This window comes from Agelaius tricolor, unplaced genomic scaffold (genome assembly GCF_023055355.1).
Source record: "Agelaius tricolor isolate 1412-34295 unplaced genomic scaffold, bAgeTri1.0.p SCAF_1, whole genome shotgun sequence".
Taxonomy (NCBI): domain Eukaryota; kingdom Metazoa; phylum Chordata; class Aves; order Passeriformes; family Icteridae; genus Agelaius; species Agelaius tricolor.
In genome coordinates, this window is record NW_027269261.1 from 105,904,572 (window position 1) to 105,926,485 (window position 21,914).

General features: G+C 39.9%; 1 protein-coding gene across 3 annotated transcripts; it reads right to left on the reverse strand.

Annotated features, from left to right (window-relative positions):
• Window positions 1-872: 872 nt before the first annotated feature.
• Window positions 873-18,941, reverse strand: CCNC (cyclin C). Of its 3 annotated transcripts, none has more exons than XM_071446424.1 (12): window positions 18,790-18,941; window positions 17,780-17,886; window positions 14,187-14,271; window positions 13,872-13,941; window positions 12,382-12,433; window positions 9,788-9,843; window positions 8,479-8,514; window positions 6,937-7,028; window positions 5,721-5,788; window positions 5,360-5,439; window positions 3,310-3,428; window positions 873-2,651 (listed from the first exon to the last, which is right to left on the reverse strand). In XM_071446424.1, the coding sequence occupies exons 1-12, from the start codon at window positions 18,819-18,821 to the stop codon at window positions 2,597-2,599; spliced, it is 852 nt and encodes a 283-aa protein (XP_071302525.1). In that variant the 5' UTR covers window positions 18,822-18,941; the 3' UTR covers window positions 873-2,596. The 3 variants fall into 3 exon arrangements, with proteins under 3 accessions (XP_071302525.1, XP_071302543.1, XP_071302534.1); XM_071446442.1 differs by lacking the exon at window positions 18,790-18,941 and adding an exon at window positions 18,360-18,378; XM_071446433.1 differs by lacking the exons at window positions 14,187-14,271; window positions 18,790-18,941.
• Window positions 18,942-21,914: the final 2,973 nt, after the last annotated feature.

A 21,914-nucleotide genomic window follows, 5' to 3' on the forward strand; every position in this document is an offset into this window, starting at 1 on the left:
TCAGTCTTCTCACCACCTCTGATTTTCTGGACCTATTGTCTTTTCTGAACTGAGTAGTTGTGGGTTGGTTTTTTTATAATTAAAAAATTACTGTATACCTCTTTTTTATTTTCCCTTTTTATTAATCGTGGTAGTTTTTTTGCAAGATGTTTCTCCAGCTATTTGTAGCTTTTGAAATTAGATTATCCTTTCTAATTTGCTTTCCAAATGATGGGGTTTAAGTTAAATACCTTGTCTGATCCAGTTTGTTTCCTTTGGGATTTTTCTTTAAGTCTTTTTGGCATAGATGGCTTGTGTTTGCTTTGACACTTCAGAGCCACCTGTTGCCATATAATCTGTGAAGAATTTCAGCTACCTGTCTTTCAGTGAGATACCACATTTTTATGCACCTCTCCTTTGACGTGAAGCACAAGAAAGGTGATTTTTTTTTTCTGCATGCTTAGTAGCAAGACTGTTGAATTCACATTATGTTCCATTTCCTCTTGTTCAAAACACCTTTTTAAAACTGTCCTCGCTGAATCAAGCTCTTTTTGACTGCACTTCATTGCCTTTCACTGTTTTTACTGGAATCAAAGCTGGTAAAATTAGCCTCATCTTCCCAGTAGAGAATCACCTTAAGAAACTTCTAGGTACCATCAAGAAGTGCCTGACATGTTAGCTCTGAGATTTAGGTCCCATTGTGCTTTAGGTGTGAAGTAAAGTCTGAAAAGACTCTTCAGCAGCAAGAAAAAATTTAATCACTTTAGCCAGAATTCTTAATTAACTCCCCAATTCCAAAACATGAACTTTCCTGGCAGCTTACATGGTATATGTGAGAAGACTGATGCTTACCTAAAGAACAGTTCCTGTTTAATTACTCCACACAACAAAGGTCAAGTTGCTTTGATTTATTTCTATTCCCCAAGTCCACATTACAAATCGCACATTTTAGACTTCAAGAAATGAAAGCAAAATAGCCAAATTCCACTTCATCAACAAGTGTCTATAAAAAGTATGGATCAAATGGAAACCAAGTAGCAAAGACCAAAATGTATATTTTTTCCACCTCACCAAAGTGTCTGGGGCAGGTTCACATAATGATTTATGGAAATAACCTGAACAGAAATAAATGCTAGTAGCCTAATGAGCTACATAGAAAAACACTTCAGTTATATTTCACTGGATGACCAGCCAATTACAAAGACAAGTATTTGCAAAAACAGGTGGGGATTTTTTTAAGGGGCCAGTTTTTTGAACCAAGACACGTCAGACAGCACATATTTTCAATCTCCCTCCAGGATTTCAGAGTCGTGAAATGTGTTGTTTCAGGAAAACAAAAAAAAAAAAAAAAAAACAAAAAACCAAACAAACAAAAAAAAAAAAAAGGAGAACAAAGTTACTGAACTTTATCATTCAACTTTTATACTTGGGCAAGTTGGCATTATCATTCAAAATAAAGTTGTACAGAACTTAGTTATAAACAAAGTTATCTAAAATATCAAGATATCAAGTAATCAATTAAGGCCCATTCCTGTCTTCAGTGGGATATCTGCCTGAGTAAGGAACGCAGGATATGGCCTTCTGTTTGAAGAAATCTCATTTTCTCCAGCACAAAGGTAACCAAGGAATCCCATTTCAGTTATTCTAGAGTTGCTCCTAACCTCCCAATTAAAATTAGCCAGTATGAAGCTCACCAAACACTTGATCCTCTTAAATAAACTCTCTAATGAACCACACAAATTCACACTAACAGTGAAGGCAGACTAACAGTGTATATCTTTTCTACAAAAAAAATCCACCATAAAAAATAGCAATAATATCCAGATTTGTACTTGATTGTGAAATATTCCGATTGTACCATACAGTACATTTATTTGAAAAAAAATCCTAATATGTTGGGTTGTCTTAATTTCTAACACTTGAAATGTTTCAGAAAACTGCAGAATCACTATACATATTGCACTTCTCTGGCAAGCTGGGCTACTGTATCATGGCAAAAACAACCAAGTAGATCTACTGAGGAATACAGCTTTTTTAAACCCAAAAATAGCAACTGACTTTCTTTCCTGCAGTTTTCATTAGAACTCTAACAATATTCTTTACAGGCTTTTCTAGGCATATGTTTCTGAAGGAATGCGTTTCTTGCTGCAGAATCTGTATTTATTTTTTTTTTAATCAACAAAACTGAAGGTAATGGACAGATTCAACATAGAGTGCACTATCTTCCTTCAGTCACAAACAAAATGAAGACAATACAAGTCATTAATACAGTTACACTTAGGCCTCGGGTTACTGTCGCTCTAAAAACAGTTCACTTCAACACAAATAAAACCAATAATGAACTATTTGTTTTGAGTGAAAAACATTAATCTTTTGCAGCTTGGTTTAAAGTTTGATTCCTTACACTGAAAAATCTTAGCACATTTGTTCCAGCGTCAGAGAAAATGATGTAGTTTTAGAGAAAAAGCTTTCAAAATGCTTGACACAAACAAGCTATTTATTCTTCGAGTTCTTTGTCAAAGATGTTACTAAAACCTTCTGTCCATTTCATGAACACAGGAAATATCCCAGGATGTCTTGAGTCAAAGTGGTCCATAAAGAAATTCTTTGGAATGCCTTAAGATTGGCTATAACTAGAGTTCTGGCTACCATTTGGACCCTGTTCTCCTTCACTGTTGAAGAAAACAAAAACATGTATCTTCAATAAGAAGCATCACATTACATTTTTATCTTTTTTTTTTAATTAAAAAATACAGTATTCTGAAAGTAATAAAAATCTTTGGAAAGAAAATACTTCAACATATACATAAATAGGTCAAAATATTCTGCTCAGTTTCATTAAAAAATGCAAAGGTTATTCTCAGCATGCATAAATAACTTCACCATATTTATGTGAATAATAAATTCAATATACGCCCATGAAGCTGCCTGCTGAATCTACTTCTGAAGTCAACACTGCAAAGTTCACATTACATGAGCATGTGCACAGGAATTTGCATGTGCAGATTCCCAGCAGTGACATTTAATCACAGTAATTAAATACGACATCAAGCAGGCCCAGTTCCATTGAATGTGGCCCAGCCATGGAGCCTCACACTGGGGTTCCTTACATTTGCTGAGCTGTATTGATCACATTCTAATCACATTAACACTCTCTCTAAGATAATGAATGTTATGCTTCCCACTAGCTCCTGAACAATCAGGCTGGTTTTGTATCAGAAACATCTGGGCTGTAAAAACATACACCACACCTTGAATTAAACATTTGCACATTCTTAAGATCACAGTGTAGTTTTTCCATGGGAAAGGTGCAATAAGGAAGTACCATACCTGTTTGGAGGTGGTTTTGGTTTAGGCATTTTACTAAGAATAGTAGCCATCTCTTTTCTCTCATCAAAGTTCTTCCACTGCTCATACAGCTTCAGAATAACCCTGATTATTTCTAAAATCTGTATTAGAAAGAGAAGAGAGCCTAAGGTCAGACACGACAGTGATTTTACCTTTGTCACAGCCTGTTTAATTAACTAAACAGGCCCTAAGCTGAAACTAAGCAACACAATTTTCATATTATAAACAGAGCTGTCTCACACTTAATCTGGTCCCAAAAAAGCATTTAATTAGTTTTTTGATTAATTGTGAATCAAAGCCTGAACAGAATATTTTTCCTTCCAACTGTATTTACTGCTTCTCTTCCTCTGCAAACTAAGTACCTTTTTTAAATTTTATTTATTTATTTGCAAATACTGCCACAGCTCCTGGGATAACTAAGCTCCTGGGAAAATACAGACTTGGGCAGCATGACTGCAGCTATATGACCATCCATGATCAATACAGTAATTGATGATTATCAATGTTCTATACATATCAGAGGAACAGTGTGGGAAAACAAAAGCCCAAAACCACAAAACATTCATCTGAACTCTTTCCTTCCAAGGAACAGAGCCAAGGAGTTTTTAAATACTTCTCACATTCTTATATACATATAATAAGAATTGTTGACACTGCATATTCTGCTTCTGGAAGTGTAAGCATTCCATACCAGTTTGGACTTTCTATCTACCTTAAATTCCTTTAAATTTGTAGTACAATATTCTATATAAAAGCTGGTGCAATATTCTACGTGAAAGCTGGATAATAATTCATTCATAATATGTTTCATCATTCTCTAAATTAATAAAGTAGAATTTACTTTCTTTCTTCTTTTTAATACATGATCTTTCATTAAGTGCTAGAGCAATATATTTTGTCCTTGAAACCAAAGTCACAGCTGGTGCTTCACCATGTCCATGGTGTTAGTGTGAAAAAATCAAGCTTAGGCTTTATCACTGACACAAGTAAACATTCAAAGATACTCAGTATCAAGCTTATGGTAATTTTATCTATTAAATAGATGTTGGCTCTCCTTTGCTGCCAGTTTATTATCACCCTGCCTTTACATGTATGACAGCATAATTCACAGAGCTCTCCACACAGCATAGCATCCAAACTGTGTTTACATTTCAGGACAAATCCTGGAATACAAACACAATGCCATAACATCAGTGGGATAAAGGGCAATATGAAGGGAACAGAAGGAAATGGTACCTCTCAATCATAACAGGCTAGTTAATTCCAGACACTCAGTTTCAAAAAAAGACTGAAAAAAATATGTGCTAAGTGAAACAGTGTGATAAGGAATATGAGTACTACTTTGATTTGCTTGCTGGAGCTAAACACAGGTTAAAGAAGCCAACCTAAAAAGTAAAAGAAACTAGTGAGGATGAAAAGCATTGTTAGTATAGGGACTACTGCACCCTGAAACCTAATAAATTAATGAATGGGATTATTTGACACAGAATTTGCATTAGCAGGGAACTCAACTGAATGATCTTGGTGTCTCCCTGTGTAGCACTGATTGAAGTCACAGTGCTGGGAATCCTGAAAGTGTCAAAAATGTTCTACACTAGGCTATACTCTGCACATGTACAGGGAGAAAATGAGAATGGTGCACTGGCATGATGCTGAAAAGTCAATCAGAAAATCACATGCACTTGAACTTAAAAGTCAAACTTGTACTGACAATCTTGCGTGACAGAAAAACACTGGGAACCCTTTTTCTGGCAAACAATGTAAAAGATACTTGGTTTATATTGCTGTCTGGAAAATGGCAATACCAGCAATGCTCTTCTGTTATGCAATGGTTTTGTCTTGACTTTCAGAGCAGGGTGATAACCAAATAACCTGACATTGTCTCCCTTCCAAAGAGATCTGCCTAACTGCAACAGCATCTAACAAGAGCACTGAATTTTAAGTTCAAATCAGTATTGCAGATATATAAGACAACCATGACTACCATTTCTGGTCAGTCCATAACAAGTGAAGGGAATAAAAAACAGAGTACCTTTTCCATATCAACAGACAGCTCAGCAAACCATTGCCTTGCATCCTTCTGCTGGACAACACAGGCCACATGTAGGCAAGCTGCAAAGATCAGGTGACATGGATATTGAATAAAGATACACTCCCAATACAGTTAGAAACATTCCATTTTTTATAAACCCTATACAGTTCAACAAAGGAAACTCAGGATTAATTATCTGACTTTTCTTTAAGGCTTTTTAAGTTGCAAGGCTACAGTGTCAGTGCTGTATGAGACACAACCTGAAGCACCTTATGAGGGCACTCTGAGGAATGCTTGTGATGGGACACTGCACAGAATATATCCAGGTAAACATGACCAGGATACATTACTTGTTACTTACCTAGAGCTATCATGAAAGGAGGGTACAGCAGACAAAGATCAGTTCTGTAGGTGTCATTCACTATCCTCCTGTGCAAAAAAGAACTTGTAAGTATCTTCCTATTCACCTTTAGACTATATTCCTTCAAAAACTGCTGTTGGTTTACAAATATTTTGTCAGTTTTCCAGACAGTCAAAGCAATGAGGCTACAGGGCAAAATATCAAGGAAAGAGATCTTTTCCCTTGTAAAAATCTCTTAGCCTTTCTTTTTTTCCCTTATACTCACAGCAGAAGTTTATTTGGAAACATTCTTTTAGTACATAAATGTCTTTCTGCAGTGGATGTGTATGTATACCACCAAATAATTATCTGTTTCACAAATAAGTAAAGGCTAGCATAAAAGCAGTAGTTCTACTGTCTTTCTGTATTTGAAACAGTTGAAGAATGAGTTCTGCTAACAGAGCTAAAAAACCCTATATATTTGCTTCTACCTCTATTGTAAAGCAGGGCAACCCCCAACATCTGGGAGAAATTATGCATCTGACTCCATGGATATCAGAAGGCTAATTAATTACTTTATTATACTATATTATTCTATACTATATTACATTACATCTAAACTGAAGCACATCTGCACAAGCACTCACTCAACTGCCCAGAATCTTGTGACTGTCAGCTGACAATCCCCACACACACTTGGATTCAATTGGTCAATGAATCAATACACTCACACCCAGAATCCAATTATCAATTCTCTTCAGGTAAACAATCTTCCACAATGAATTCCACTTGTGAACAACAAGAGGAGCAGCAATTGAGATAAGAATTGTTTTTTCTTTCTCTGAGGCTGAGAGAATGTGAATCCCAGAAATATCCCTGGGAAGTTGTGCCTTGCTTTTCTCTGGGAAGAGAAATGCAGCTACAAACCTCCTATGACAATGCTGACAGAAAGAAACTTCCTCTACTCATAGTCACCATTCAGTAATGTTGAACTGTGCCATTAGAGCTAGTCTAACAAAATAAAAATTAGACCACTGCAAAGTAAAATCATTACAGGGCTAAAGAGAGAATAAGCTAATTCAGGGACATATACCTGCACAATTAACTAGGGCACCCTTTCTATTCAAATATGGCTAAGCCTGCTTGGTTCAGCAAAAGCTTAACCACCTTTGAAGCATAACTGTTAAACACTTGCTTTCTTGATGAAAGGAGGAACTATTCCCATTGTCTTCATTACCATGCAAGAGGTAGCAGCATGTCTTCTTGGCCCATATCTTGCACATATTGGAGCAAAGGTCTATAAGGATGATATACTATCAAACAGCAGTCCTAGGAAAAATGTCATGGGGACAGAAGTTAGATTTCAATTCAGAGCATGTTGTCAGTTCGGATTAAAACATTTGGTTTACAAGTCAATTACTGATTTTTTTTTAAGTAGCATTCTAACACCTAGCCCTGTTCTAATGAGGGCAGTGCTCTCTCTAGAATACCATTACACAGCACAGTTGCCAGTCTGTCAATGTCCTTCCCCTAAGAGACACAGAGAGTCACATCTGCAGCACACTGAAACCTCATTTGCTTACAAACCCGTAATTCCCACTTGGAAATACAAAACACTGCCAGAAAACAGTCAGCTACTAAATACCATACATGGAGAGCATGCCAAAATCATTGATGCTGGTTTGGAAAGAAAAGAGAGAAAAATTCTACTGCTCTCAAATCCCCTCATTTCAGGTCCAGGTAAACAAGAAGGAATAATCCTCTTGCTAAAAGCAGCCAGTTGTGTGGATACTACAGGGAAATGCCACATTAAGTTACATGTGCTGAACACTTACATGAAATACCATTACTGCACACACTATATACTGCATAGTATGCTGGAAAAATAAGTGAATCCCCAAAACATAACTTCTTGTAAATGCAATTGCTTGTGCTAAAACTCCTGTATACAAAACTCAAGAGTTACTGCCATGTATAGCAGAGGTATCAAGGGCTAAATCTAAACAGGAATCTAAAAACTGTATTAAAATTACTTGTAGGTACAAACAAAAACTTTGATCTGATTTCCTCTGTGTTCAATTCCCAAAACATTCTCTCATCTGCTGCTTAACTCACTAAGCTGCTCCCTGGTTTCTCACTCCTTTTCTCTGCACTTGAGCAGAACTACTCTAGTACAGTAGCACTAGAGTTCAGTGCTTAACCCATCCAAGTCCAAGCCATATGCAGAAATCAGGCACTACTTTATCCAAGCCCTGTAAGAAGCCTGGGTTGCCTCCTTTCAGGTAACCAAACAGAGCAATGGCATAGCTACTCTTGCAAAAATCAGATATGGCTCCTTTCTTTGAAAGGGTCTGGAAGAAAATGTCCCACTGTGCTCCCTTCATCCAACAGCCTAATAGTTACAGCACCACCTCAGAAAATGGGAGACCTGAATTCGGTTTCTTTCTCACAGGATTCAAACCCACATCTCCTTCCTAGATGATTACTCTAATTATTGGGTTGCTATAGACTAGCCTGAATGGGATAGTACCCACACCTTCTGCTAGAACATATATGTTCTATATGTATATATACATATATCTATACATATGTATATATGTAGCCCCAGATTCTTTCAGGCATAAAGAAGAGGGCATGGTAAGAATACAACTCTTCATGGTCATAACTGGCCATTCCATCTAGGGAAAAGGACATTGACATCCCATCTCTGCATCAGGACTTAGATACAGTTACTTCTCTCACAAAAACAAAAGCAGTTCCACCAAAAAACCCAACCTACCATTAATTCTAAGAGATAGAATTCACATTCTAGTATCTGTAAAGAAGCAAAATCACAGTTAATAAGCAGTATGTTTCAGGCAGCAGAAAGAATTAACTGACATGCAGTTTAACATCATAAATACACAGGAATTCTCAACAACTATTTCCAACATTCCTAAATGCATTTTATCTGAAACTACAAAACCAAACAAAAATAAAGCTATTATTAGCTATTGCCTTATCACTATTATAACTCAACTCCAGTCATAACAACAAACAAGTTGAATATTTTGCATCAAGTTTGCTATGAAAGACTGCTTCATTGGCAGCACTTGCCTGATTTGTTTCAACACCTGGTAGCAGCAAATTGTTCTCAGTGCATAAGAACTTCATAGCAATAGAAAAGTTGTTTTGTAGAATTAGAGTGTCTTCATCAGCTCACTAACTTGTCAAATAGCCTTTCAAAACATTTTCAGATTTAATTTCATGTGAAATATTCTGTGCAATTTTAACAATTAAATCAGCTCTCACTCTCAATACAGAATGTGATGTATTGGTGACATGAAGGAAAAGACTGGACTACTTTTGCTATATGAAAGCAGTACTCCAAAATGTATTTCCATTTGCCTTTATCTATAAAATAGCAGTGCAGTTTTATTATAAGATCTTAGGTATTTTATATTCTGATGCATCATTTGGCTTTCTAGACTGGGTGAAAAGCAAACCAACAAAAAAAGTAGTATTTGTTACAGCCAATCTAAAACTATTTAGATGTTTAGCTTTCCAAATTCTACAGCACAGGTCAAAATTCGTTTTAAGAAAAACTACAAAACCTCTCAGTATTGTGACTGAGAATACCTTGAAAACCACTGGTAAATTTAAAGTACTAATTAAAAACTATTTTTCAAGAGCCATTAAATTTTACAGGCAAAAATAAAACTGCTTTCTGGAAGCCAACTGCTCATGTGTGCAAGCTTGGAAGCATTCCAGGTGCAAAGGCCATTTACTTTCCCTGGAGCAATGTATTTGTAACAAAGAACATTCAAAAAAACCTAAATCTCTTTTCTTATCATGCTATAGAAAAACTACCATTTCAGTCACCCTATCACATCACTTGTCTTTCCTGACAACAATTTAAGGAAAGAAGGTTATGTAAGATTTTTATTATTTTTAAAAGTAACTTTCCCAATATTCTATACAAAACAAATAATTAATAAACCTGACATATGAGTATGAAAATATTTCTTTCTTAGTATTTAAAAGAAAGAATTTCATGCTAGCATTTATTAATTTATTTGATCAAGTTGTATTTCAAATAGCATACTTACATGGTTCATCCTATAAGGAAACTCCTTTGGAAAGGCATATGAAAACCTAGTTTTCACTACAGTAAACAGAAAAAAGTATGTTAAAAATAATGTAATTAATACTTTTACATCCTTCCCATTCTATTTATTCATCTGTATATAGCCCTACAAATCTACCTGGCAGCACAACTTTCAGCTTGTGGCTTTCTGTACAAAAGGCTTGTATTTCAAAGAGAAGAGGTAAGTTACAAGATTTAAGATCCTGAAAAGGAAAGAGAAATACACCTGAAATCCAGATTTGCACAGATACTCAGCCAGACATTTGACTGCTGCTTTGGACACTATTAAGTCTTCTGGTTAACCACCAACTAGCTCAGGGACAGCTAACTTCCCACAAGTTATCACTCACAGAGCTCTCCAGCTACTGATGTTCAGTTTAGTATGAACACTAAATCCAAATGGAATTTTCATGTGGGATTTTTTACATAGGTTTGATCCTTCAACAGGCAAGATTTTAAAGGAACTAATGAAGTCTTAGAAAAGCAAGCCCAAGGGCAGGGTAAGGGAGTTCAGCCAGACTTCCTGCAGGTCCAGAATGTAAGGATTATCTCCAATTGAGATATTTAATTAATCTTTGTGTATTTTACACTGGTAAGAAGCATGCTAATATGCAAAACCAGAGTGATTTCATGTTAGAATGCTGAACAAGGGAAAACAAGAACACTTGAAGATGTGGATTTGACTTTTGTACACCTAAAACATTTTAAAAGCTATTTTAAGTCCTTGTCATCCAAGGAAAACAAGTAACATTTAACATCCTGGAAGTGGACAGTATTTCTTATATTAATGACAGGCAGTATATTATTAAATGAAACTATTGCTATTACTTCCAGAAAATCAGTATGACATTTCAGTTCAAAGAAAAGACAGCATCAGTCCTCTGGACCAAAGAATTCACCATTTAGACCTAGGGTGAACTTCACTAGAAAATTTTTTGTAGGACACCAAGACTGGGCTACTGGTTGGAAATTTTAATTACTTCAAGAAAGAAAAGAATTAATAAGAGAGTTTCTCAAGATGTATCCAAACTGAAGATGTACATGGTAAAAAAAAATACCAATTTGAGAAAGAAGATAGGGAGAAAAAGCATTTTATCCACAAAGCAAGCTGCAGACACAACCACTACATGGAGCTGTCATTTTAGGGAGATGTGTTAACAGAAGAAAAACCTTTTGAAGAGGTTGTTGAAAACCAGGCTAAGACCATCTTCCTTACAAAGGAAGCAAGTGTTATTAACTTCATGTTGCTGCTGAGCTAAAAGCAAACAAGCCTCTTAAACCAGCCACTATTACATTGGTCAGCCCCTTTGTTAGCTTGATTTCGCTTTTACTTGTCTTGCCTCATCTTTTCTTGCCTTTGGTATTAAGATCTCCCAAAAACCACTGTGTACTACTGAAGCAACTCTGGTAAAGGAAGACCAGGTAGAATAAAAGAATAAATGCTTGGAGAAAGCCTGTTGCCTGCCCCCACTTCCATGAAATGCACAGTACTTATCAGGGCTGACAGGACTTCTAGGTGTGAAGGAAGAGCTGTGAGGAAAATCTTCTATAGGGTCCTGAGACTGGAATTCTGAGAAACAGCACAGCTAAGAACTAAATGTCCAAGTAAAATCAGCTGTGGCATATTTACCAAAATCCATCTAACAGTCTCACTTATGCATCAGAACTTCCTCACAATGATGCTTCTGATGTAAAAATAGCAACTCTCAGTGCTAAACCCAGTACTGGTCTTGGTCATGCTGGCACTGAAGACGTGTTTCAGCTCCTGGTGGCAGAACTGTCACACGGCCAGCCCCATGGACTGATACACCCTGTGCATCTGGAGGCTGCAGATGCAGCCAGTCACCTGTCCCCTCAATGCCTGACCTACATTTGGAAGAGCACAGACAGGAATTGCCCACTGAGAGCAGCTGGACCTTCTGGGTCAGATAACAGCGTTTAGCTAAGGAAGACATCACTTCAAGAGTTTGATGGATGACATGTAAGTTACATGAATTGGGAAATACAAAGGCAAGTGGGAAAGATAGAGGATTAAGTAATTACAGTGTAATTTTATTGAATTTATTGTGAATAATTGGTCATAAAATGTATTTTTAGAAATAAATACCATGTGCAAAGACTAATTTTTTGATGGGGAAAAAAGGATTTAAAAAATCTGAAGGTATACAGCCTACCAAAAATTCTTAAAACAGGTACTTTCACAGAGCCATACCTTTTACTAAACAGGCAAAGCTGTAAATTTCCAATTCTATCTTTGAGTAGTTCAGAATTCAATTTACTACTCGAGGTTGTTTATAAATTTCAATAGTTTTATTTTATGACTTCATTTTCACTCATGCTTGGCATAAGTTCCACCCATAATCAACCAAAACTAATACAGAATGGACCCTTCTGCCTCTGTATTTGGACACAGAAGCTATTTATTCTTAATGGTTTTAACTGGCTCTTTAAGTCCTCCATGATTTGACAAAAAGCTACCTTTTAAAAAAAAGCAAAGAAACCAACTGATCTCCCTACAGAGATACTTAGAGTGTAATGAAAATTACTGATACTTACATACAGAAGTAGCAGCAGAAATCAATCTTGTATTTGAAACAACACCAAATTCCTGAAGAAAAAGAATGGTAAATGAGGTGAACCACCTGAAACACCGTACACTGACATTGTTATCAAATTAAAATAATGGCTTCTTACTAAACTGGGCTTCTTTTTGCAGTATTGTAGTGTTTGGGTTTTTCCCCCACCCCTTTTTTTTTTTTTCTTAAGGTAAACAGGGCTAAAGTTATTTCATTGATTAGTTTCTTGGTTGTTTGTGAGGAACAGTAAAGATTTATGAAAGGTACAAAAGCACCAAAAGCTCAGCTGGCTACCATTCTTTTTATAAAATAGAGAAGAGGGCTTCAAGGAGGTTATTCTTTTCCTTATCCCATTTGGAGAGAAAACTGTCTTTAGAAGCCTGCCATTAACTACCCCTTTTAGTTATGTTTTTGTGAAGTCTTAGCTCCTGTGCTGAGACAGTCAGCAATCTGAAAATTTTCTGTATAGAGTGTTCTTTCAGAGAAGTCCATAGCTGAATCAATAGTGCTGCCCTCTAAAGCTCCAGAAGCTTTAGGAAGGCTACACAGACTTCTAATTTAAGGTACATCCATGTATATACACTCTATGTCTGTGCCTGCTTAAATGCTCATTTAACAGGCTGATAAAAAAGCACTCTCTCCCACACTCTCTCTTTTCCTTGATGTCTTCCAAACACTGAAGAGTGTCACAGTACTTGTACAGACAACAATATCACATGTCACCACTAGTTTAGTAGGACTGTTTCTACCATCCATTAAGTATTTGAGCTCCTTCTGTAGAACTCTTTAGTGCTGACATATCATAAAGTGCCAAATTTGACTTTTTTCCATTACACAGACACTTCTTAAACAGCTGTAAACTTGCTGCATTACAGAGGACTAACAGCAGCACCCAGCTGATGCTAACTCTTGGCCACATTCAAAGGGGAGCACTGATGGTGAAGGCATGGAGCCCTCTCACCATCACCCCCAATGGGTCAGTTCCTTATAATTTCTCAAGGACAGAGCATGAGCTACAACATACTTTTAATCCAAGTAATGAAAGTGTGGTAAACTCTGAGGATCCCTTGCTATATGAAATAGAACAAGATAATTAGGGGGAAAAATTCCCATTATGTTTTAAAGTTTGAGTAAACATAAATAAGGAGAAACACACCAGAAAGGAGACACTGCTTAAGATATACACAATTTAAGATATAGTGTATGTAAATATTTAAACACTGTGTGACAGTGAAACAGCCATTTAAAATATTTTTTTCAGTTTTCAGAGGCACTTCAAGGTTAATAATTTAGACAACTTTTGAAGGCCTTCTCTGTCTCCTTTTCTTAAATGCTATAGAAATCTATGCAAAAAGGAGAAGGTTTCAACCCCCAAAGCACGAAGAAAGACAAAAAATTTGAAAGTCCTAAACGTTTTCTTTCTCTCATACATCACATAATGTTACATTAAAAAATTGTAATACTTCATACCTCTACTTTGGATGCCAAAAACACACACGTAGGAGCCATTAATACTGGATCTATACTTTTTAGGGAATATCTGAAATGTTACAACAAAATTATAATATGTTGTTTCATACATGTAGAACGATTAATCTATTAAGAGCACCACACTTCCTTTTGAAAAAGCAAAGCTTAAGTTAACTTTATTAAAGCATAAAAGCTTTACACCATCCAAAAAACAAAAGTGGCACTGTTTTTAATACAGAACTGCATTTTTAAAGGGCTACCAAAATGTGCCTAGCAAATGTTTTAATCTTTTACCATCATAGTAAACAGTCCTACCTGGCATAGAATCTCTTGAAGTAGACTGTAGCAGTGGCAATAACTTGTTGTCTTAATTTAAGATGTTCACCTAAAGCCTGGATAACTTAAAAAAAAATGAACAAAAGCTTGAGTTGAGTTTTTTTAAACAATTTGACACCAAATAGCAAAGGGTCTCAAAACACAGCTAGTGCTGGGGATTCTAAGGAGCAGCACCACAGTCTTCTCCCTCTGTGGCTCTAGAGAGACAACACACTGCTGTAAACCTACGGACCTGCAGGTGAAGAACCGCTGCCTCCTGAAGCTTGGGGACACCTTCAAAAAGGAAAAGGAACTTTGATTCATTGTGTACAAAGCGAGTGTGACCTTTAAGAAGATGACAGCACAAATCTCAGAAGGGTAAAGCTCAGGTATTCCATTTTAGAGCAAAACATATTCAGCCACAGGAAATATAAATCCTCAGCTCTTCAGTGCCACACAAAATGGATGGTATTTTTTCAAATATGTAAAACTGCCAACACAGACATGGTCATTAAATTTGGCAGAGGCAGCAGGTGTTAAAAAAATGACATATTTAGTCTAGGGAGAGGGGGTGGGAGACCAGAGGATGCAGTCAGCTGCTCCATCACGGTGGTCCTCTGCCAGTTGGCCAAGAAACAACCCTGGTGTCATCTGTGCAGGTAGCTCTTGTTTGGCCTCCCAGGCAAAGGAAAGGTGCCAAGCAAATTAGATGCATCAAGCTGGGATTAAGAGCAGGGGTTGGATGTAAAGAATGGCACAGTGAAACATAAGGTTGTTACTTGTTATTTTTCCCATACTTCTGCGCCACCATTATTCTGAGAACGGCTCGGCTCTGTGAAGACTCCCTCTTCTTTTTTCCTCCCTCATGAGAAATGTCAAAAACAGTATTTTAAAACACACTTAAGTAGATATTTAAAATATGTACAGCAAGACCAAGACAGTGACCACTGGTGGGAAAAGCAAACAATTCTGTTGTCAGTCACCACTAAATTCTTAGTCTCTAAGTTGAGAGACTCTCTAACACTCAAGTTGAGAGATTTTTGCCCATGCTCTTATCACATATCCCCTGTGAACAGCCAGGGTACACATTTGTCACCCACTGGCAAGGCCCAAAGCAACACTAAATCCCTGCCTGTGTCATATCATTCTTTTTCTAGAGAAGAATACCAAATTTGGACTAGTTTGACAGTGACAGTAGGACAAGCAATACTTCCAAAAAGGGTGTTAAACCCAGTATGCAATGTCTGTACAAATATTAAACATTTGATCAGCATATCTTGGGAGCTTGGAAAGAATTTTTGCCTTTAATTTGACCATGGGGCTAAAAAGCTGTCCTACTACTAGGGCATCAGAAAAATTCAAGTATTAGGCTAAACAGAATTCTCCAAATATGTCTCATACTCCCATGGGACTTTCAGGAATGGTTAGGCCATCTGCTGTCAGAGAAAAATCAAGTGTGGTTTAGAAGAAAAAAATGGACAAGAGCCTAGAGAGACTTAATGAAATGGAAGCTTGTATACGCTGGGGAAAAGTCCAATGCTTGTAATTATTTTAATATTTGAAAATATTAAAATTTGAAAAGAAACTATAAGATCATTTATTCCTGTATGTTTAGAAAGTAAGCAGTTTCAGTAGTTTGGAGTTTTTTAATAAAGGCTGTTTTAAATCTGAGTATTTTGAGTACCCTCTAACACAAACATTACTGCTTCTGCCCAAAACCAAAAAGGGAAAATAACTAATACACTTCTCAACCAAAACCAGTTAAGGCTTGGTGATCCAAACAGAGAAATCAACATCAGTTTATTTTTTCAAACTACTTTAGAAGATGATCTTTTTCCTTCTCTTCATAGCTGCAGGGAGCCATACAATCAGTTAGTGATCTACTGCACTTGTTTTCCAATGAGAAAGCAGCAGGAAATTGCCCCTCTCCATGCAGATTTTAATTGCTTTAGGGAACAACCATCTCCTGGGCTGACACACACTGAATGTGACATGCTGGGGCTGGGCCTCATCTGCTCTCAGGTAGTGCAGATGGAAGACAAGGGGGGACCCAAAGCAGGGTCCCTGTTCAGAGGCAGCGAGGACACAACACATTGAGGGTTTGAACACGGCCAGCTCTGCCTGAGCACAGAGCAGCCCTGCCCTCTGCCCTGCCCTCTTTGCTAGAGAGGGGCAGAAAGCCCAGCACCACTCACTCCTGCAGAGTAGGCTGTGTTTGTACAGGCACAGGGGAGATCCTGGCAGAGCTGCTCCCCAGCTGCCCTCAGTCACTGACCTACCTTCAGGGGAGGCAAGCAGTGCCAAGGAAAAGGACCCTGGGAACCACAAACCATAACTAACAAACTAACTTGTTTACTTTTTAAAGCTTTGCTTACCCAAGAAAAACAAATGAAGTGAAACATTTAAAAAGCTTATTTCACAGTTCAAATTAATACTAGTGAAAATTAGCATAGAAATACAGTTTTAGAAATATCCATAACCCTCCTTTCATCTATTTTTGTATTATGAAGTTATGACTTGGTTTTAACCCCAAGAAATTTCAGGAATGGATCAAATGGGTAAATCATTGCTAGCTTGATTTCCTGATGCCCTATAAGCAATAACACAGAGGTATCCATAGTGATCATGCTTATAGCATATGCAATTGTTACAAAAATAGCTGAGCTAAGAGAGAAGCAATGGTATCTTTCAGAGATACCATTCCAGCACTGACATAAGATCTTCCAGAGGCTCTGGGAAAGTCACTTCATTTCTCTGTCACAAGTCTGGCCAGATAGCTGAAAAAAATAAGCATTCTGTACTTTAAAGGACTGCTGCAAAGAAGAGCTACTTGCAAAGAAGTTACTAGTTAGCAATATCCTTTGCATAAGGAGATTTGTTTTAAATATTGAACAATTGCAGAGAAAATTTTAAGTGCCTTTGTAATCTGATATACTCAGGTATGGCCATTCATATGGATACCTAATGCTTTGCGACATCAAGTGAATCAGACAACTTCACACACAAGTCCCAAATTCTTTGGGAGAACAGGCTGCTTGCCAACAGCTCTCAGAAACTTGTTGACAATTTGAGAGCCACCTGGTACTGGGAAATCAGTCAGAAGACAAAACATGGGCTGTGTTGCAGGTTTCAGAGAATCTAAATGAACACAAATAACAAGTTTCCAAACTCTGCTGTTTAACAGGATGGCACAGGTCACCTAAAATATTTACCCCACCCTAAGAACCCCCCAAAAGCCCAGGCTGAGTACTAATGCTTGACATTGAGCCTTTAATACACTAGCTTAGAAGTTTCTGCTTGCTTCTACTCCTTTTATGTTTTGATAAGAACCTCTTGAAAATAAGAAAATTTACTGTTTCATCCTATCACAGGTTAAAATGTCATATATGCAGCTAATTAGCCTGCAAGGTCTCCTAAAATTGTGTTAGTACAACTAACAAATTATTTATACTCCACGTCTTTGTTAAAATAGGCTGTGAAAGTATATGTAATACAACAATGAAAACATTTCATTCTCTAAGCAATTCAAACCTCCATTTAGACACGGCACACATTGCACAGATTTTATGGCAGAAATAAAAAAAAAGCTTTACCATTAGTAAAAAATATCTGTAGCTTCCAATATTCTTCTTCAGTCAGAAATTTCAAGTCTTTCTGGCGTTCTTTCAATAGATCTTGTTTATCCAAAATCCATTGTAAACTAGAGGAATGGAAAATAATTTCAGCAACTCTTTTATCAACATTATACTAAGTACCTTCTGTACAAACAGACTACGAATTAAGGCTCGGGGATAAAGAGCTTGTGGCCTTTAACACCGCCACAAACAATCTTCTCAAGCAACTGTTCTTCAGGATTTTTGAAAGTTAGACAACTGAAAACAAAGCAACAAAAAGCTCAGAAACCAAACAACAAAACATGAACTACCACGGGCTGAGATCAGCCCCTACCAGTAAGATGGCTGTACGGATCTCAGACCCCGGCAGTCACTAACAGGGTTTATGTTGCAGCCATTTCATTACGGGCACTATTCAAACCTTGACCATGCGCTCAGCATGAAGTGTTCCAGGGTAGAATCACAGAATCAATCAGGTCGGAAAAGACCTCTGAGATCCATGACCGAACACCACCCCGTCAACTACACCGAGTGCCACGTCCAATCTTTCCTTAAATACCTCCAGGGACGGTGACTCCACCGCCTCCCTGGGCAGCCCGTCCCAGTATCAATCCAATACCAACTTCCTGATGTCCACCCCAGCCGAGGCCCGGCTGCCCCACCGCTGGGGACCGGCGTGTCAGGGACCCGAGCTCCCGCACTCCCCCGCCGGAGCCCGGGGTGCCGCGGGCAGCCACACCGGGACACGATCCCTGTCCCGGAGCGCCCAAACGCCTCCCGAGCGGCGGCTGAGCGGGGCTGGCCCGGGCTGTTCCCGCACCCAGCCCGGCTCCCGCTAGGGTCCCGCGGCGAGCAGGCCCCGCCGCCCGCCCGGCGCTCCCGGGCCTCCCGTCAGCGCCGTGCCCGCCGCCCGGCCCGGCAATGAATGGCCAGAGCGCGGCGGCGGCCCGCAGCACCCGTGCCCCGCGCCCCGCGGCCGCGGCACCCACTAGTGAGAGCTCTGCCAGAAGTTCCCGGCCATGGGAAGGAGCGGAGCGGAGCGGGGAGGAGGCGCCCGGGCCCGCGATGCCCCGGCCCCGCCGCCACAGCGCCGCCGCCCCCGCGCCGGCAGCAGGAAGGAGGAGGCGGCCGCCGCCGCCGCCGGCCGGCAACACGCGGCACTGGGAACCGTTCCCCCGCGCGCGGGTTCCGCCCGCCCCGCCGGGCCCCGCAGCCCCGCCGGCTGCCACAGGGACACGGAGACCACGATGGGCCCGGAGGGAGGCACCTTCCCAACCACCCGGTCCTGCCCCCGCCGTGTGCACGGACACCTTCCACTAGGCCAGGTTGCTTAGCGCACCGTCCAACACGGGCTTGGGCACCGCCAGGGATGGGGCAGGCACAGCTGCTCTGGGCAGCCTGTTCAGTGCCTCACCACCTTCACATGGAAAGAATTCCATCCCTATTTCCAGTCCAAATCTGCCCTCTGTCAGTACAAAACTGGCTGCTTCTCCCAATAAGCAGCTTCTCCCTACTGTAAGCAGCCAGGAAGATCCAGAGCTTATCTTGTGCTGTCTCTACCTCATCTAAATTTCCCTTTAACTTACCTGTTCCCAAGTTTTCATGGCTCAGCTTGCCCCGTGCTGGAATTTTCCTCATCAGAGAGAGCCTCTAAAGGCATTTACTTAATAATTCTAGATTTAATTTAAACTACAGTCAGGAAGTACATGGGCCTGCTTTCTTTCCATGCTCTTTCCTGTGGTGCCTCTCAGATCCCTCTTAGTGGGATCTGAGATGTATCAACACGGGTATTGAGATGTATCAATATCATGCACTTGAAAACTTGGGAACAGGGAAGTTAAAGGGGAATTTAGATTCTATTTAGGAATGATGAAGCAGAGAGGGAAGATGCACAGAGGGTAAAGTGGTGTCATGATTTAGAAATTATATTTTCAAGTGTTGTGTTCACAGTGAAACTACTCCAGACCTCACATGACTCGTGCACTTCCCTGTCCCCTTGTCCCCTCGTCTTCCCCCCAGCCAACTTCCCCGGGGGTGGCTGGAGAGCAGAACTGGAGGCACAAAAGGTAAAGACCATGGACTGAGAGGAGAACAATTTACTGGAAACAGCAATGAGATAAGAAATGAACTGTAGCAGCAGCAACACTAATGACGGAGTGTAGGAGAAAACAAAAGTCACTCACCCTGTGGAAACCCCCATCAATGCCCAACCACTCCCTCTGCAGTGCTATCCCAGCCTGCAAGCCAGCCTTTTTCCTGCCCTGTCCCTGGAAAATGACATGAGATGGCATAGAATAACCTCTAGGTCCTGGCCCTGACCCTTGTGGCTACAGCAGAAATTAAGCCTGTCCTGGCTGGAACCAGGACAGATGGAGCCAGTGGTGTTTCTAAATGCCTTTGCTGGCAGAATGAGACACTGTTCTGGCATGCCAGAGAGACTCTAGGTTTCATACCCTATTTATACATAGGAATGTGGAGGAGGGAGGTAGAGAAAAAAATATTTTGTAAACCTTTTACCTTTCCTTTCTCAGTGCAAGGAGACACAATGGAAACCACAGGTTGGGTTTGTGAGGAGTCTGTGGGGGCTCTCTGACTTGACACCTTTCTCTAGAAAATATCCAGACTTTGCAGGGTATGGGAAAAGGAACTTACTCTGCTGTGTCGATGTCACAAAGAGGTGAACCAAATTGCCAGCAAATGCCCTGGATCACAGCCACCCACAACCACAACCACATCACACACAGCATAGCACAGCACCAAGGAATCAGCAGAGAGAGAGAGACAGAGGCTACTGTAAAACAGAGAAGCTTGTCATCACCTCACTGAACATACTTAAGCAACCAAAATAGCAGCAAACCTCAGGCTTCTGGTAATCACATCAAGTGAGCATCTCTGGTTTTTTCACCATCTTTCTCTACATGACCCTGGACTTTCTCTTGCTCTGATTTAGTACCTGTGTTTTGTTCCCTCATGGTGGTGATTTGTGCTTCTGCACAGTCAACAGCTGGATGAATATGAGACATCTGTGTACCCAGGTGGACAAGAAGGCTGATGGCATCCTGGCCTATATCAGAAATAGTGTGGCCAGCAGGACCAGGGCAGTGATGATCCCTGGAGAGGGCAGTATTCAGCACTGGAGAGGGTGCACCTCAAGTGCTATGTCCAGTTCTGGGACACTGAGATGCTGCAACTTATCCAAAGAAGAGCAACAGAGCTGGTTAAGGGTCTAGAGCACAAGTCTTATGAGGGACAGCTGAGGGAGCTGGAGTTGTTTTGCCAGGCAAAAGGAGGCTCAGGGAAGACCTTATCACTCTACAGCTTCACTGAAAAGAGGTTGTAGCAAGGTGGTGTCAGTTTCTTCTCCCAAAAAACAAGAGATAGAACAAGAGAAAATGGCCTCAAGTTGCAGCAGGGAATTTTTAGATAAGCTTTCTTTACCAAAAGCGTTGTCAAGTGTTGGAACAGGCTTCCCAGGGAAGCTGTGGACTTACTATCTCTAGAGGTACTTAAAAGATAAGGGGATGTGGCAAATGGACACATGGTTTGGTGGTGGACTTGGCAGTGCTGGGTTGACTTGATGATCTCAAAGATCTTTTCCAACTTCAACAATTCTATGATTTTACACTGCAGTATGGCAAGAAATAATTAGTAGGGACTGGGCAGGATATTTACCATAGCTATGATAAATGCCATTGCTGCACTCCACACTGGGCATAGGAAACAGCTCTGCTGGCTCTCTATCTGGCACCACAGGGGCTGTCTAATACTGCTGGAATGGGAGCACTTGGCTCTGCAGCCTCTTCCCAGCTCCACTCCCAGAGTGTCTCATTCCCAGCAGGACAGACCTCAAATTGCATGAACCCATTTCACAGCACTGCAGCAGACCACACCAGTTCCAGAGCTATGGAGAGGGAAACTCTCCCTGCTCCACAGACCTAAAACCAGAGATAAAGACTCCTTGGGGTACATATTGCCCTGCAACGGGACGCTCTGCCATGCTGGAGATCCTCCCTGCAGAATGGCACCCAGGGGGCTCCCAGTGCTTTAGGGGGGTCATTCTCAGCCCTGCAGCATCCGTTGAGCAAATAGGCAAAGGTTCCTCTAGACTGGGCCA

Excerpts from the sequence above, each read along its gene's own strand:
- CCNC (XM_071446424.1), bottom strand. The coding sequence starts at position 18,821 with ATGGCCGGGAACTTCTGGCAGAGCTCTCACTA. Across the intron at positions 8,515-9,787 it reads TTCCTTATAGGATGAACCAT|ATACTAGAATGTGAATTCTA; the intron begins GTAAGTATGCTA and ends GCTTCTTTACAG. Across the intron at positions 2,652-3,309 it reads CCAAAACCACCTCCAAACAG|TGAAGGAGAACAGGGTCCAA; the intron begins GTATGGTACTTC and ends TTTCTTCAACAG.